The 17,729-nt window shown below is 39.4% G+C and overlaps 1 protein-coding gene across 3 annotated transcripts; it reads right to left on the bottom strand.

The window, feature by feature from the left end:
* On the bottom strand, window positions 1-17,563 carry larp4aa (La ribonucleoprotein 4Aa). Of its 3 annotated transcripts, XM_082144884.1 has the most exons (17): window positions 16,974-17,563; window positions 13,948-14,074; window positions 10,289-10,432; window positions 10,033-10,120; window positions 9,776-9,912; window positions 9,581-9,684; window positions 9,364-9,474; window positions 9,225-9,278; window positions 8,931-9,143; window positions 8,160-8,263; window positions 7,502-7,543; window positions 6,445-6,654; window positions 6,255-6,306; window positions 6,007-6,165; window positions 5,122-5,246; window positions 4,835-5,027; window positions 1-3,081 (listed from the first exon to the last, which is right to left on the bottom strand). In XM_082144884.1, the coding sequence occupies exons 1-17, from the start codon at window positions 17,085-17,087 to the stop codon at window positions 2,695-2,697; spliced, it is 2,364 nt and encodes a 787-aa protein (XP_082001010.1). In that variant the 5' UTR covers window positions 17,088-17,563; the 3' UTR covers window positions 1-2,694. The 3 variants fall into 3 exon arrangements, with proteins under 3 accessions (XP_082001010.1, XP_082001011.1, XP_082001012.1); XM_082144885.1 differs by lacking the exon at window positions 7,502-7,543 and having other exon boundaries at window positions 6,445-6,657; XM_082144886.1 differs by lacking the exon at window positions 7,502-7,543.
* Between the last annotated feature and the right edge of the window lie 166 nt (window positions 17,564-17,729).

The raw sequence follows: 17,729 nt of genomic DNA, 5'->3' as shown, positions 1-17,729 counted from the left end.
TAAGGCCAAAACAAAATAATTTATTTTCTTTTTGTGACATTTTATGCAGACAGCTAGAATTTAGTGTCTCACTTCAATCCATTGTTATATAATTCTTCCCTTTGCCACACCAATCCCTAAATCAATTAACAGTAATAACCCAAACATTAAAGAGAAATTTGCTATTTTCTGTAGATTTTTGCAAGCCTGTCAACATCAATATCATTACCTTATGCTCCTAATATAATTTCACATTACATAACAAGATTTTTTTTTTTAACAAGTTAGTGCATTTCATTATCCTAAACCACTAGCTGCTCAAATTCATTAATGAAAACAAGAAAAAAAAAAGCCCCAGTGATTTGTTATTTACCGCATTACTAAGCCTCTAGTAAATGCATCAAGTATTTTCTCTGCTGAAATCTCAAAAAAAAAATATACAAATATGTTAAATCTGTGACTCTCTCCCAATGTTTTTTGTACATATGATTAACTTACAAGGGACAGGGGGGGTTGCATGGAGGGGGGGGGGGGGGGACATCAGAATTAAAATAAATTAAAAATCAGTTTTTAAAAGCAATACTTTACATTGAATTGAACAGCAATACTGTATCCTCCTGATTAAACGTTCAAATTACAGCACCAATTCACCACAGCACTTTTTTTGTAGTGAACGCATCCCTGCTATTCATATTCCCAACTTAGTCACTATCAGGTACCATCTACCAAAGCAACAATTTCTTATCACCCATACACATGCCACCCCATCAAAAAGAACACGCTGGCATTGGCATAGCAATGACGACACTCACATTAACCATGGCAAAGCTATAAGAAACCTTGCAGCAATCATTACAAGAGAATTTTGCACTGATATTGTCATTTATCCAACAGTCAAAACGCTCTGTTTAGGGAAGAAATGTCGTCGTTTAAATAAGGGGTGTGTATTACAATTCATGGAGGACACATTCAGGTGATACCAAGCATCTAACATTCAATTCTCCTTTAAATATCATCTCCTCGAAAATATAAAACGTCATGAAATGACCGAATTGGAAGTTCACATAAATGTGAGACCAGAAACAGATTTAATTTGACAGGAATGAGATGAGACATGTCACCCCTGAGCCAGATAACCCACTCTGGGCATTCATTTCGCACATAAATCATCATAAAAATGATTTCAAAAGAGACCAGTACTGCCGATTTTGGTTTTCGAATGCCCAATAGGTAATAAACACCGGATTTCTTCCACTGAAACAAGGAGGTGATGGTGATGAATGTGCCTTAAGAAACAATCACTTATGTGATTGTTATATATCAGTGGTAACTATATTATCATTTCAAATGTAATGGATAGAAACTAAACGTCAGACCTGCTTGACCTATATCATCATTATGACCAACAGCTCCTTCCAATTAATCAACTCTGAATATATGATTATGAAAACAGGAAACCTTCTAAATCAGAACCAATCCACTTAATGATCATGATTCTGCCTTGCATTAGCCCAAACCACCATCACCTTGTTGTAAACATAACCTGACTAATTATCAGGATATTTGAGCATGCTCAAAGCAGTCCAGGAAGGAGAATGCACAAAAACAAAAGAAATCTGAGATGACACAAAGTTCATGAGTGCCTATGTACCTGACTGTTAAAGTTATCATTCACAGGCTGTTGATTACTCAAACTAACTACAAAACAATGACAAATCACACATAAAATTAAAAAAAGAAAAAAAAGATTCACCCATAAGCAAATCTGTGACATAACAGCATCATAATTGGCAGGCTTTGACTTCATGAAGTGACAGTAGGCTATATATTTGAATCATTAACAAGGCTCCAAAATTGATCGTAAGTAAATCCGAGCGCCCATTACAGAGTTAATCACGAGCTACAGTATGTCACGCAAACTAATGCAAAACTCCAGACCAAAACGCACTGTCAGCCCTAAAGATACTCGCGAAATAATCCACTTTCAAGCACGCGCCACATATTCTACACAGGATCTAAATCCCAGATGAATCGACTCTAAAGCAAACCACATCCTTCCACACACAGGTTCATTTACACGGTCAAACCACCCCAGGGGTCGAGCGCCCATTGTCCTTTAATTGCGAATCAATCAACCGAAAATGAAAGAAAAGAAAGATGAATCATTGCATGTCAAAGTGATATCTTTGTATAGGTACATGACATTGTTTATGCATGTTCCTTTTCTTAGTGCATAAGCTCTTTGCAGACCACCATCAGGGCCACCCAACCGCCCACTTTCACACCTCTCCCGAGCAGGGCTAAGAGAGGCCACCCACCTCTCAAGGAAAAAAATTCACATGGATTTACATTCTGAAGGGACATTGTCAAGTTAGAAGCATAAAATGTTTGTTTTTTTCCTATTTGATGGTGTCCTTCAGCAAGCAACAAATGCTTCCAATTTCTGATGCCCATTTTGCCTGGATACCCCAGTCTGTGCATTGTCACTTCATGAGACTTTTCCTCTGGAAGTGCTCCAGGCAGGAGAGGTGAATACCATTTTAAATTTTGACTTTTATCATATTTAATCTAATATATATATATATATATATATATATATATATATATATATATATATATAAAAATACACACACACGTGTGTGTATGTGTGTGCGCATGTGTATGTACGTGTGTGTGTGTAAATATTCATACATTAAGCATTTCTGTTCAGAGTCTTTACTTTGGCGATATGGGAGGGATGTTCTGCTCTTTTCCAGTGTGTCTGGAACCTCCCTGGGGTGAGCCGCGATGACCGAAAGGGGGACGTCTCTGCTGCTCTCGTAGCTTGAATCCCCCCGTACTGGTTCTGGGGGGTCCATTGCTGCGAGAAAAGCCCTGGGAGTCACGGGCCGGCCGGCCCTCCCTGGCCTTGCAGTTGACCCCCGTTTCCTGAGGCCGATCCGGTTTGCTTGCAGGGCTGGAGGGCTGCTCATCCACCTTGTTGACACGCAGCTCTCTCAAAGGCTGTGCACTTGCATTGTTAGGGCTGGAAGTGGATGCTGGAGGAGGGGGATCCTTAGGTGGTCGCTGACACACTTCAGCGTAACTGAGCTTGCGAGGTTCCTGAAGAGAAGAGAAGAATTAGTAGAAGGTTTCTCACTTAGCATTAGTCTTCAAGTACTGGGAGACGCATTGGATCGGCATTATCAAGGATGGGTTACAGAACTTTAGAAAGCGGTGGCATGTAAAAATGTCTTAAAGACTTAATTGAATCTATGTCTCTTTTAGGTTCAAGTAAGATGGAGGGAGGTTGATGTAATCAAGTATTTAAAAATTTCTTTTTATTTATGTAAAATTACAATACTAATACAGGGTTTCTGCAGGTTTCAGTAAGTCAAATTTAAGACATTTTAAGACCATAAAGATTGAAATTTAAGACCTACACAACACATTATCCAAGTTAGATAGATAGTTACCTCGGGATCATTAGTATCTATCTATCTATCTAGGATTATCTGATGTGTGTGTGTGTGTGAGAGAGAGAGGGAGAGGTAGATATTTTTTTTATAGAAAATTGTACTTTTGTACATGTAAAATTATTATTATTATACTGTAAAAACACAATTATTGTTGATTTTAGTTGATCATAACTAGAGAGGAAATGATGAGATGATTAAAGTGACCAAAATTATCACGGTTATCACAGAATCCTGTTCAAAAAGTACTAATACTACAGAATGAAGTCAATTCAACAAGTTTTATGTCGAAAAACAGCAAATAAAAAAATGATTAGCATCAATATGCACTTTGTTTACGTAAACATTAAAATGCCATTAATAATGATGGCCAGATTTTAAAAGAGTGTCTTGCAACATGTTATATACTAACATGTACAAGTTCAAATAAAGTTTTGACAAAAAAGGTTTTATACAAAGATAAACCTCATATTTCAGCCTTTAAATAATTTTTTATAAAGAGAATGAGTCAAAAAATATAAATGACTGACATTTACACATTAGCTTATATTTATTAGTAGTGTTTGGGTGCACCCCCATCCTTCATGTTGACTGAGCTTTCAATGTTGTTATGGAAAGGGGTGATTGGTTGTTTCCTGTCACATGACCTGCGGTGCGTTTACGGCATTCAGAAAAGTTTCTCTCATCTCATTGCGCCTGGAAAAAAAAATTTGCGTGTCGCTTCAATTATGAGCGCACTTGCCGCGCGCCTACATTTGAACAAACTTGAGCGCGCAAAAGACGCAATATGTGAACGGCCTCTGGCGAGCTAGCTCATATCAAGCCACGAGCTATTGGTAGCACGCGAGAGACGTGTTGGACCTCTGCTCTAGGGCTCCGCTTTGTAGGCTACAACTCGTTACTTTTTTGCTACTTTGTAATAACTTTCTGCGGCCAGCGTTTCTGGAAATGAACGAGGGTAAACACTTTTTTAGACCTGACTAAATTCAATTTAAGACCTAGGATGAAAATCTGGCCGTTTTTAAGACTTTTTAAGGCCTTAAATTTAAAGTTCAGAACTTTAGACTTCTTAAGACTTTTTAAGACCCCGCGGAAACCCTGTAATATTTAAGGCTGCCTTAATTTCTTTGCTTTCAAATGTTAAACCAAAGAGGGTTTTTTTTGTGAGAATTTTTTTATTTAGGCCTTGACGTTTTCAATTGAAAAAGCATATTTTTCTCTCCATTTTGGCCTTGCGTCCACACTGAGAAGGTGTTTTTGTCCTGCGTAAAGGGAGCTTTAAGGAATGGGATCTTGAACCTGCATCCCACTGAACAGAGACTAGAATTCAGGAAGACCAAGACACTGACCAGTTGTCCATGCTAACTTTAATCATCAGCCTGAGGGAAGCTATAACTCACCAGCGCCGGGGTGCTGGAGGGGGCAGTGTTAGATTGAGGGGCTGCAGACGTTGCCGAGCTAGGCTGAAGCTTTGGACCAGGTGCTGTTGGGGCAGGGTTGGGCAGCACGGCTGCGACAGGAATAGAGGTCACAGGCGTCTCTTTATAGACCGGGGGCTCCACGTTCTCCGGTTTCTTCTCCAGGTGGTTGGAGCTATAGAACACAAGTAGCAAAAATATAAAATAAATCACACACACACTGATAGAAACAAGATTTTGTATGCTAGCCATTTGTAACAATCGCTTACCTGGAGGTCACGGGCTCAGGAACGTGAGCAGTCATCTTGGCTACAGGCTGGGTGGGCCTGGAGACAGTCTCCTCTGAGGCTGGGCTTATGGGACACGCAGCGGACTCTTTGCTTGAATCCTGGTGCTGGAGAGAAACAAAATGACAAGCAATGAACAAAACCAATCTGAGTGGTGTGAAAATTAGGGATGAATGATTAATTGCATTTGCGATAATATCGCGATATGATAAAACAATATTTTTTAACTGCAAAGGCTGCAATTACACACTGATCACGTGACAAGCGCAGTCTGCAGAGGAAACATCAACTTGGCACACTATGCATATAAGCCTGGCCTACAGGAAAGAACATTTTATGTTTAATTTAATATTATGTTGGTCATACTATTCAATAGGGGTGGGAGAAAAGATTCTCTATCCAACGATTCTGAGCTTAGTTTTTAACCACAGATGCACAATGATGCTGTGTTATAGAAACACCAGTTTTCTGCTTGCATCCAATTCCACACACACACACACACACACACACACACTTCATTAAAAATAATCTTTCATAAAGATCGGAAAGCTTGAAGCAAATTACAAAGACATTAAGTTTTATTAATAAGGTTAATTAATAAAAAAGTAGCCTAGATCAAGAACTGTTCTGAAATAGGATCATGACTCCCAGGATCGGATCGTGAGGTGCCTAAAGATTCCCACCCCTACTATACACTGATTTATTGCTTGTCTTTGTTAAATAATACGGAAGAAAAGAGCTTAAAAAATAACTGCATATTAAATCTCAATTGCAAAAAAAAATTTTTTTAAAAAAACAACACTATTAGATAATTTCCCACATTTGTTCAGCCCTAGTGAAAATGCTATTGTCTTATGCTTAACAAACCTTTTCCCTATTCAGGCCCCGTACGACATCGGAGAGGCGGTTCTCCAGCACAGGCTCCCCCTGCGGACTGACAGAGCAGCCAGGCAGCGGAGGGAAGTTGGAGGCAGCCAGGTCAAATTTGGGGGGCGGTACTTTCACTTGAGACAGGGGAACTGGTCTCTATGCAAACAAATAAATAAAAAAAATGTAAGAGGGCATAAATAGAAAGGGGTCTTAATTGTAAACAGCAACACAAAATTAGAAATTACTGTTGTGCGATCATCGTCTCGCCGCCTTCGAGTGCCTCTGTATGTTGTTCTCCTAAAACAAAAGATTAATCCAATTTACTAAATGTGCAATCTGAATGATTTTAAATTAATTAAATTAAATGCTCCACAATAGTTTTTTAGCTAAACTAAACTAAAATGAGCCAAAAGTTTAAAGAAAAAGGTTACAAACCTTCCACGTCCCACCATGATGCCATCATCAGTTGGATCGTTGGAAGATGGGTGTGAAAAAGATGAGTTGATCTCAGTGGATGACAGCACCGGCCCGCCGCTGGAGGGAGGCTGGGGACTGTGCAGGCCAGACAGTCCATCCACAAGAGCCACCGGGGACACAGTGGAAGAGAGTCCATCATTAGCCCTCGTCTGAGGCTTCACATGGTTCCTACTCGAAAAGCAGAAACAGAACCCTACGTGAGATTTGCTGCCGTGTCTCCTCTCCATACAAAATTTTTTCACTAAACACGTAGAAGCGTGGATGTAGATGACGGCCTTTCAAGTTACGAGCAGCATGCAATGGCTCCAAAACAAAAATGGACAAACTTCTGGCTTTAAAACCAATATACTTCCTCCTGCCAGTGAGTTTACATTAGTATCCAAGCTTACATTAGTTTTACATGTATTTTTTGTTTATTGTCTGCAGTAAACCCACTTCAGGCATTTAAATTAGGGCTGTAAATATCAACATTTATTAGTTAACATTTTTAGTAAGTTTAACATTTAATTTAATGCAAAATTGCATGCACTACAATTTAATCAAATCACGTTACCTCTGACAGCCCTTAATCTAAATGTTTCTTTAAAATAATAAGACAGAGACAGAAATGTTTGAACACTGCTGAAGTAGATCATTCAACATTAAAAGCTGTTAGTGTGATGATTTGAGCACCAATATAGTAAAAATACATCTTAAACAAAAATGTTAATGAAATTATGAAAAGTTAATGTGAGTGAAATAGACGCACTAATAAATGAAGGGTAATTCTATTTCTGACAGCAGTTGCATAATATGCATTTTGTGTGATTGAAATATTGTTTGGATTAAGTCAATAATCATTGTAGTGTCGCCCCATTCATTTATTATTTTCCTTCAACCCTTCCCAAGTTGTTTTGTTAGTTAACCAGAATTTTCTGAGCTGAAGAGCTGAACACCAAAGCAGGTAATTTAGCTGTCTGTAGAGGACAATAAGAATGGCTTGATGATTGTTGATACATGACATTTGAAGTTGTACCTGAAGGCATTTATTACATTCTTTCTTGAATAGAGTGGAACACTGTGGGAACAGTAAAAAAATATCCAAGTGATCTACTGTGACTGCCTACATTCTTACACTACAGAAAAGAAATTTATACTTGAATGAAACTTTCCTACTTCTTGTAACAAATCAAATATGCGAATGCAAATTTTAGATTTCATTTTCCTTTACAAGAGTGCAACAGTGCCTGCCCACTTTTTAGTGACCGTGGTTCCGGAAGTAATTTTTCCATTTATTTTTCCCATAGGGATTTTTAAATCACAAACCAACCAGACAGAAATTGAATCATAACATTACAAAAACTGACTTGAAACAAAAAAGTATTTGAAAATCATTGGTAATATAGTTTTCACCAGGAATTCCACTACAAAACTCTATTTAGAAAAATAAGAAGCTGAAATAATGTGGGCTGATGGCTTCAATAAAATCATACACCATCGATTAACAACCTCATAGCTCACAGTAAAGGTTTTTCTTTAAAGGTCTTTAAAGGTTTATAAAAGTTATCGTTAAAAATGTATGGGATTTTTACTTTCCGGAACCCGGCTGTTTATTCTATAGTGAGGTTAGAGCTATACAGTCAATTAATGCAAAATAAACAGGTGGTAGAATGAAAGGGCCCAACTTAACCTACCGGTTCCTGCTGAAGGGACGGCTGAGGTTCAGAGAATTTGAGCCAGTTTTGTAGTGTCCAGGTGAGCTAAATCCATTAACAAAACCACTGTTGGGAAAAGGTGCCTGTGGAAAACACAGCATGTCACTATCAGTTAAAGCGCCTCTATTATGCGGTTTTGAAAGTACCTAATTTTGTTTTGGAGGTCTGCTACAATAGGTTTATTTGCATCCAAGGTAAAAAAATGCTTCAATTGTCTCAAAGAGTCTGAAAACGGTTTGTTTGAAGATTCTAAACCCCTCCTTTTCACGAGCATACTCTGCTCTGATTGGTCAGACGGGGTCAGACAGGCAAGTCAGTTGTGACTGGTCTACAGATTACAGTGCGTGTCAGAAACAAAACGCTTATTACCATATCCGAATTTCAGCTCCGGAGGGTTCCTCGGTGCTTTATAAATAGACAGGAACTATAGACTGGAATTATGCAAATTTGTTACATGGGTATGTAACAGGAAGTGAGAGTGGAATGGCTGACGAGACAACTCATTTCGGCAGTTCAGAATCAATTCTTTCTTTTATGACAATAACTTTATTTGTCGTGCACTTTGATCTTTAAAACTTAGCAGACCTTTTATATTCACAAACAGCTGTAGAATACACACTACATGAAAGGTAATATTCGAAAAAGCATAATAGGGCTACTTTAAAATTATGAAATATAAAAACAACTAATAACAACAAATTATTGGCTTATTGTATCAGGTGTATCCTTAGTCAAAATACCAAGTCTTACCAGGGGAGTCTCAAAGTATGGAGTAGGAGATGGCGTCCAAGTAGGAGGTACTATGCCGTAGAGTGGGTACTGCTGCTGGGGGCTGTAAACAGGCTGCATGAAGAGCGGGGAGCTATACTGCGACTGAGTGTGAGATTGCTGAGGATACACACTACAGTCCAGGTTTCGATAACCATTCTTTGCAAAGAATGTGTTGATGGCTTTTATTCTGGCCTAAGAATAGGAAATGCAAAAGTAAGAACCCATCTGATATGTAATCAGATTTAATGCCACACATTTTAGTATAGAACTTGCCATGATTGGTTTTCCCTGAAAAGTCTTCACTTCTTCCCTTAAATATCTGTATGCCTGGATGGAGGCAAAACCCCCAATTAGTTTCAAATCCAAGGGCAAGCAATTTATTGCATCTCCAAATCATAATGGAAATTCATACCTGTTGAGCGTCTGTATCTGATTGGAATGTAATGTACCAGTTGTTGTTGTGTGCAAACTCCACACTTATTACCTTGGGACAGTTGTCATTCTTAAACAAGGCTTCCACTTCCTGGTGAGAAAAACAAACAAACACACACACACACACTTATGAGAGGATCCAATAACACCCAAAATAACCCAAGCTATCCCATTTCATGATATAATTTTTTTTTTACCTCAACAGGTGTTGTTTCAGGGACTTCTCGCAAAATGATGATGCAACGCTTGTGATTTGGCCGCACTTTTTCTCCTTTTTCATCGACTTGGACCATAGGAGATGCTGTGGGTGGTCAGAGCAATATTAATTGTGTACTTTGACTAAATAAAAAATGTATTCGAGCATTGATGTAAAATTCAAAACAGGCACGTACATCTCAGGACATCCAAGATGAGGTCCATGTCAGTTGTGAGGACCTTGATTCCTTCCATGCTGGCAATAGTCCAAATGGGGACAAACTGGTCACTGTCCATTTGAGATATTAGGTAAAGATCCTTAGATAAGTTCTCCCTGTGGGATGAAAGAGGAGCATCAGTAAACGCAGCTGATGGGAGGAGAGTGGCTGTAAAGTGCTGTTTACTTATTTGCATTAAATTGAAAGCTAACATCGCACTACAGGCCTGCACTTACCTGGAGAAGCAGAACTCCAATTCTTTTTTGAGAGACTCACGCAAAGTCTCTTCAGAGACGGGCTGCTCCTCAGGGAGCTTGGACTCCACTGCATGGAAACAATGTACGTAAACATTAAAGGTAAGTGTGTGGCACATGCTTGCTAACTGAAAACACCAATAATAGATAACAGTGATGGATTTAGGCTATTTATCTTGCTAACATGTGCATTGATTGATGTGAACTATCATATTTCACAATTATGAGCATCACTTACCATTAGTTGCTGTAGTGCGCTCACAAACCGGGAAGCTTTGGTCAGGGGGGTCCATACCATTCACCACACCTACTACAGTACTAGAGGTGCTGTTGTCCTCGAGAGCAGAGAAGCCAGACGTGTACTGTTTACCTACAGAGGTATCTAAGTGAATGCAGAAACAAAATGACAAAGATAAATCAAAATACATAAAAAAAAAATTATACATAAATGAATACAAATAATTTACATCTCTGTCATTTGTTTTTGCAACCTTTGTAGGATAGGATGTCAAAAGTAATCTGCTAATCTGTAGCAGTCAAATGTTTTGACACTACCGTTCAAATACTTGGCTAGTAATACTTCTGCTCAGCAAGGACGCATTTAATTGGTCAAATGACCACAATGACATTTATAATGTTAGAAAATATTTTGATTTTAAAGCTGTTCCTCTGCACTATAGCAGCGTTGGTGAGCAGAGAAGACATTTTTCAAAAATCTTTGCAAAAAATTAAATAATTAAACTAAATGGAACGGAATTAAGAATAAAGTAAAAAGGCCGTCGTAACAAAAAAGAAACCTACAGATTATGCATAACATGGTCTTATGGTTAGCAGCAGCCAGCAGCCATATCACCCTGTAGCCCAAGACTGGTTGCCCATTGAAGCTAAGCAGGGCTGAGCCTGGTCAGTACCTGGATAGGAGACCTCTTGGGAAAACCAGGTTGCTGCTGAAAGAGGTGTTAGTGAGGCCAGCAGGGGGCGCTCACCCTGTGGTCTGTGTGGGTCCTAACGCCCCAGTAAAGTGACAGGGACACTATAGTGTCAAAGAGCACTGTCCTTCAGATGAGACGTTAAACCGAGGTCCTGACTCTCTGTGGTCACAAAAAAATCCCAGGATATCTTTCGAAAGAGTAGGGGTGTAACCCCGGCATCCATATATATATATATATATATATACACACACTAGGGGTGGCACGGTACATGAAAAAACATCCGAACCGTTCGGTTCGCTTGTCTCGGTTCGGTGCGTGTGTGCGTCGCGCGGTTCGCACGGTTCGACGCATGCGCAATGTAGCCTTGTGCCCGTGCTACTGCTAATACAATGCTAAATCATAAATCAGACAAATGTAGAATAACATTACAATGTCCAGCAATCGATTTAAATAGTACACTGGGTTTACTTAGACATTTAATGAGATCAACTCCACTAGGCTATATGTTGTTTTTTTCACGTGAATAAATAGGCTACATAGATCGACTGTTCCACGTACCGGTATGTACTTTAATGGTCCAGTGGCAGAACTTGCCAAGCGTGTCAACGGTTCTGAGTTCTAATCTGCACTCGTATATATTTTTCTTTTTCATCAAAACCGATTATGTTTATCAGCGGTTGTATATCAAGCAGGGACAGATTTGTATGAATTTTGTTTTGTGATTTCATCGGAACGAATAGAGTAGCCTAGAGTCTCCTCAACGGACTGAAGCGCGCGTCTGAGTGAAGAATGTGCGGCCGCTGCGGTGTGTGCGCGAGCCACGAGAACACTGTATCAGCGCCACTGATCGCAACGGCAACGAGCACTTTGATCACTTGATTAAAAAAAACACATTTCAGCGCTAGATTGCTTCTTATTTAACAAACGAACGAAACGAATACTTTGCTAGTTAACTGGAAATGTTTTATTTATTTGTATTGGTACATCCGTGCTGGGACATAATATCAACCCTGGCAAAAAGTGGTGACAAATAACTGTCCGACACAGCCCACGGGAAATGAGAAGCTGCGTTTTGCAAACACACCCCATTTATGAAATAAATTAATTAATAATTAGATAATTCAGCTATATATCATATGCTGAAGTAAATTTTTGGAGTGTTAAAGATTAAAAGAAAAAACAACAACAAGAACCGTACAGAACCGAAAACCGTGACCCTAAAACCGTGATACGAACCGAACCGTGGGTTTTGTGAACCGTGCCACCCCTAATACACACACTAATTGGCTTCATAACTCTGTCTCCTCTCCACCAATAAGCTGGTGGGCATTCTGGGGCACTATGGCTGCACATTGGTGGTGGATGAGGAGATTCCCCCTTGTATGTAAATCGATTTGAGTGCAGAGAAAAGCGCTAGTGTTGGGCGATATGCTCCATTTTCATATCGTCCTATCGTCAGCCTGTGAGATCGGCAATACACGATATTATCGTGAGGGGGGTGGGGCTTACTTATTTGATTATTAACTTGCTTATTTACTCATCAATTTGCTTGTTTTATTACTTCGTTTTATATATGAGAATCTTTTTCTATTTTGCTAGCAAAGGTGGAGTGTTTACTAATAGGCTAAATCAGGTTATTTCCCGGTATAGTGAGGTAAAAAAAAATATCCTAATCATTCTTGTATCTGACTCTGAGTATTTCAACATGTCAGCGGAAAATTTATGGACACAGATTATCCTCTCATGCCGTTACAGATGCAGCATTTTGACTGTACTTCTGCATGAGATGAGAACACGTTTCAATAATTTCTTAGGTCAAGAAAGAGTCGGAGTCTGCGATATATGTCCTCCAACCAGTGCTCTCTCTGTATGTCTGGATGCACTTCACATATGCGCACCGCACTTCAATAAGCCCAAAGAACGCGGGTTAATGTGTTTTAAATGCCAGGAGAAATCAGAGGCAAAAACCTAAAAGTCGATCGGTTATACTTAAACTTATGACTTGACTCCGATAAAGGAAAACGGGTTAATGCGTTTACATGACCACATGCATTGTCAGTTTATTCAGCATAATCAAGTTAATAACGTGCATGTAAACGCGCTCATTCCCTGAAAATGAAAGCAGAAACGGACTGAGCTTTCGCTGCATTAACGGCGCGTTCTCTCAGAGACGACGGTGGATATAACGGTATAGCAACTATCTTAATTTACTGGCTTAATATTTCTCTTGTGGACTTACATTATTGACAGTGAAAAAATTAGAAGAATATTTCTTGTTAAACAAGTGTTTGAAGTTGCTTTTGATTTTCACAGATGGCAGAGTTGTGCTACGTTCGTGAACTAAAGACTTTTATTAGGCCTATATCATTTTATTGATATTATTATTTAATATTTTGTAATTGTATTGTTTTTAGTGTTATTAGTGTCATCAAATGTTTTGTTAATGTGCTATGGAAACAAAATACTGATGAACAACGATGCCGCCTTCATCTTGGCTCTGTATAAGAATGATGCGTCTGTTAAAACAAGCACTCTTGACAATTTGTGAATTGATCACCTTGCAATTAAATTTTGTTGTGGGATGTAGTTTAGTCTGTTTTAAAAACATTTTCTTTGAGGAGTCCTCATTCGCGCGTGTCGGTGATGTCGCAAGTGTGGTTATGTGGTGATGTCGTTATGAATTTAGGCAAGGCAAATTAATTGTAGTTCCTAATTAATTTAATAACAATACTAGCTTCATAATAATAATAATGATTTAATACATTAATGGGAAAACGAGCCAATTATCGTATTGATATCGTCAAAGGCATCTGCCATCAGTGATATCTCTGACTATCGTCGATACACGATACTATCGTCTATCGGCACAACCCTAAAAAGCGCTATATAAATGTAATGAATTATTTATAAATTATATGCACAGTGATTAATTATTAAGATTAAGAATGTTTGGAAATATACTTGCCTTCAGTCGTATTGTTCTGGGACCAGGGGGAGGCCACAGTGCCATCCACAGGAGCTTCATTTTGTGTTGCAGGAATCTCCTGCCACACCTTGGCATTAGGGTTCAGACCAGCTCCTTTAGCAGTGACCTAATACAATAGAAGGAAATGCAATGAAATCATTAAACTGGAAGATTTGTTTTAAAATCTTCAGGAGACATTTTATAATACAAGCATGTTTATAGAATATTGACATCCCTCATTCAAAGGCCCCGATAACTGATATTATAACATTTTTAGGTCTCTTTCTATAGACATGACATGTAAAACGCTTCCTGTGTCGTTCCCATGACACTGAGGTTTGTTCACATGTCTTGAGAGACACTAAGAGCAATGACAGACAAGCCAACTTAACCCGAGTTTCCTTGACACCACATCATCACTTACCCTCAAAAGCAACCTAAAATGCCCACAGAAAAAGCCAAGTGCTTAACCAGCCATGAGAGATGGTACTTCAGTCAATCATAATAATTTGAAAATGTTACATTTTCCATATACCATAACACAGAAAATGGGACCTTGTTTTTCACGGATATGAATATTGTGCTGGGATTTCTCTTTGCAGCAAATCAAGAGTGCTTACGCATTTCTTTCTCCTCTCAAAAAAAGCACAGATATTTAATCTACTTGGTCCTGGAGAAAAAATTAAATAATTTAAACTTCAGCAAACGTAAAAGAAAAGATGTTAGTGGTATGTTTTGCTGAGAGAATGGACTAAACTACATCCTCAGTCACCACCTTCAGTCAATACATATACACACAAAGCCAAAGGCAGCACAAGTGAGCAGAAGCACAGACGCAAGTCTACAACACATGAGCAGCCAAAACTACCATTTTCCCCATTGGTCACAAGGCCTGTCAATAAAGCAGAATCAGTTTCTGCAAAAGAGCTTGAATCTTTCTCTGCCAGTCCATCCTGCTTGCCAGACAGGGAAAGATTGACCGTTTCATTCAAACCTGACAGCACCATTTCATCCTAACAACAGACAGCTTTCACAATAAGAGCTGATATCTAGTACAACAGCACAATGGCGAGTGTGATTTTGCTATTATTTAACAGTTCAATAAATAATTAATATTAAGTAACTTGCATTTTAGACAGAACCTGGCCAGATAGTCTGTTGAATTCTTCTCCAATTTCCACCTACAAAAAAAAAAAAAAAAGCTAAAGAATTTAGTTTTATATGTCACAAAACTGGTATGGAACAGCATTATGTGAGAAAAGCAGAGCGTTTCTGCTCAAGCTCCACTCCGAGTTTTACAATTTTCACTCCCCCCACACAAGAGTGATCACGAAGCGACAGAAAACAGTGTTGTAATAACAGGTCATTAACATTTTTCATTCTATTTTAACACACTGTGGAAAAACAAACTTTAAAAAGACCTGAAACACAAAACTGTTAAAAAGATAATTATTTTTTAACAGACTGCCCTTCAAACTAAAATATCATTAAGTGAATCTCAAGTCTTCCTACTTAAAAGGAATTTACTGAAGCAGGTGAAATATAAAAGGTTCCCATGTGTACATTTATTCCACGTTTAATATTTTGGCTACAAATTGTGCATCCAAAATAATTCATACCTGCTCATTTCACATGGCCACGGGGGCGCCATTGGGAACAGCCACCTGCTTCCTAAACCTCATCCTCCACATAAACTATCAAAAACAGCTGTTACGCTTTGTTCGCCTGTAACACAAACAACACTAAAAGATCCTCTAGGATTCTAGGATTAAGTGTTTCTGGAGGATGTCAGCCAGAAGACGACATCATTTTGGCCGAAAGCAGTCTTTACTGTCATTCTCTGAAACAACCTCCTCGCAACCTGAAGTGAAGGACATGTTTGGTATATTTAAGAGAAGGACGTCGTTTCACAACTATTCAAGCTGAAACAAATATTTGCTAGCCTACTTATTACTCAGAAAACCATATCAACTTCCCAAGCCAACGTTATAAACATTATTTCGAGTTCGTCTCTTCTAGTCGGTTTTAACACCGTGTGAGCTCACGTGTGTCATATGACTGCGTGAATAAGCTTATGAAAGCAGGCCGCTGAATGAATGTCGCCGAATTACAGCGGGGTTTCCTGGAGAATTTGACTAAAATCAGTGTCCTTAAGCCAAAGTGAATTAAGTTATAACTAAAAAACGTCTAATATGTGAACATTCGCTAGCATGTGGGCTAATTTACCTGGTTACTCATGTCATGCTCGAATGCCTTAAAGGGCCAGTTCACCCAAAAATGTAAATTCTGTCGTGTTCCTATAATACAAACAACCAACCTTTACCAAGGAATTAAGTTTACTGTCATATCAGCTAGCTATTTCATGACAGATACAGATACAAGCAGCACAATGTCATAAAAGGTTGTTAATTTTTTTTTTTTAAATCAACTCAGTAGAACATTTTGTATAGACAACTCTATAAAAGATGAATGAAAAGATGAAATGCGTCTGTGCTAAAAAAAAATGTTTTCTGGGTCCATCTTAGAAAACAAATCCTTATATTGGTTAGGATGTGAGGCACTGACAGCCTCAGTCTCTATTTACTTGCGTTGCACCTTTATTTTCAATGGAAGCGAATAGTGAATGCTGCTGTCATTCTGCCTAACATCTCATTTTGTATTCATGAGGGTTTTGACCAACACGATGGTGAGGAAGTTACGTTTTTTGGGCGAACTGTCGTCTTTGTGTGCGACAGAGCAATCTTAAAACCACAAACATGATGCAAAGTTCAGCCGCAGATTAGAAATGTCGTTTGTAAACGGGCCAACTCAGAGATTAATGAATCATCCTTTCAATTGACAACAAGAAGCGTCTTCAACAACATGGCCAGCTTGCAATTTAGGTGATGTCAAGCTTGCAAGCTGTGTGAACCGACCGATGGCCTTATATAGCGAGCGATCATACTTCCTATGACCCTATTTTTAAGAAGGGCAACGGCCAGAGACCGATCGTCCTGTTGGGGAGGGGTGATGAGGCCCCGACTCACCATGACGCCTGAGTCTCCCCCGGTCCCGGGTGTGATCTCGTCCTCCCCACGGGTTTTGGGTCCCGGCTCAGCCTCCTCCTGCAGCTGCGGCTCTCCGCCCTGGTCTGAACTCATCGGCCGCTCCTGGCTCACCGCGCCTCCGTCGTTCTCTCCCTGCCCCCCTCGGCTCACCCTTTTTGCTGATCGAGTAGTTCTTTAATACACCAGGATACGCAAAGATGATGGTCCGGTTAAATAAGCTGAATTTATTGAGTGCTCGGTAGTGAAAGCTCAGAGTGCGAGCTGGCTGGCTGGCTAGCTACCGAATGAGCTAGTTCTCCTGCTAACTAGCTGACTAGCTATCAATGCAGCGACAAATACGGCTCAGGCTCCGACGTTTGGCAACCGATGGGTGAAAATGACAGCGCAAGCGCCGAAAATAGCGAATTCGCTCCAAACGCGCCTTCCTCGCGATTTACACAAACTCCAGTGCCATAGGGCACATTCCTAAATGGGCGACCGAAGCGGACACAGGGGACACGCACCTTATTAATGAGTAGGCAGACATTAACACAGTCCGCCACCGTCCCACACTCCTCTGCGACCTCTTGATATCCTCTGAAGCTGATCTGCTCAGCTTCCGGTTGGAGCAATGGCTGACTGCAGGTTGTCTGCCAAAATAAAAGTTTCATTTCACAACAGTCCCAAGTTTTCTTGTTTACTTCTTTTATACTTAGTCTATTATTATTATTATTTTATTTGATAGTCAATATGACA

Source organism: Leuciscus leuciscus (assembly GCF_965113295.1).
Source record: "Leuciscus leuciscus genome assembly, chromosome: 18".
NCBI classification, from domain to species: domain Eukaryota; kingdom Metazoa; phylum Chordata; class Actinopteri; order Cypriniformes; family Leuciscidae; genus Leuciscus; species Leuciscus leuciscus.
The sequence above is the reverse complement of the archived record's forward strand: the minus strand, read 5'-3'. Positions and strand labels throughout refer to the sequence as shown.

What these genes read in the sequence shown, in the direction of transcription:
- larp4aa (XM_082144884.1), bottom strand. Translation starts at nt 17,087, where the DNA reads ATGAGTTCAGACCAGGGCGGAGAGCCGCAGCTGCAGGAGGAGGCTGAG. An exon ending in GGGGAGACTCAGGCGTCATG is followed by an intron (nt 14,075 to 16,973) that starts GTGAGTCGGGGC and finishes CTATTGTATTAG; the next exon opens with GTCACTGCTAAAGGAGCTGG. An exon ending in CATCTTGGATGTCCTGAGAT is followed by an intron (nt 9,685 to 9,775) that starts GTACGTGCCTGT and finishes GACCACCCACAG; the next exon opens with CATCTCCTATGGTCCAAGTC.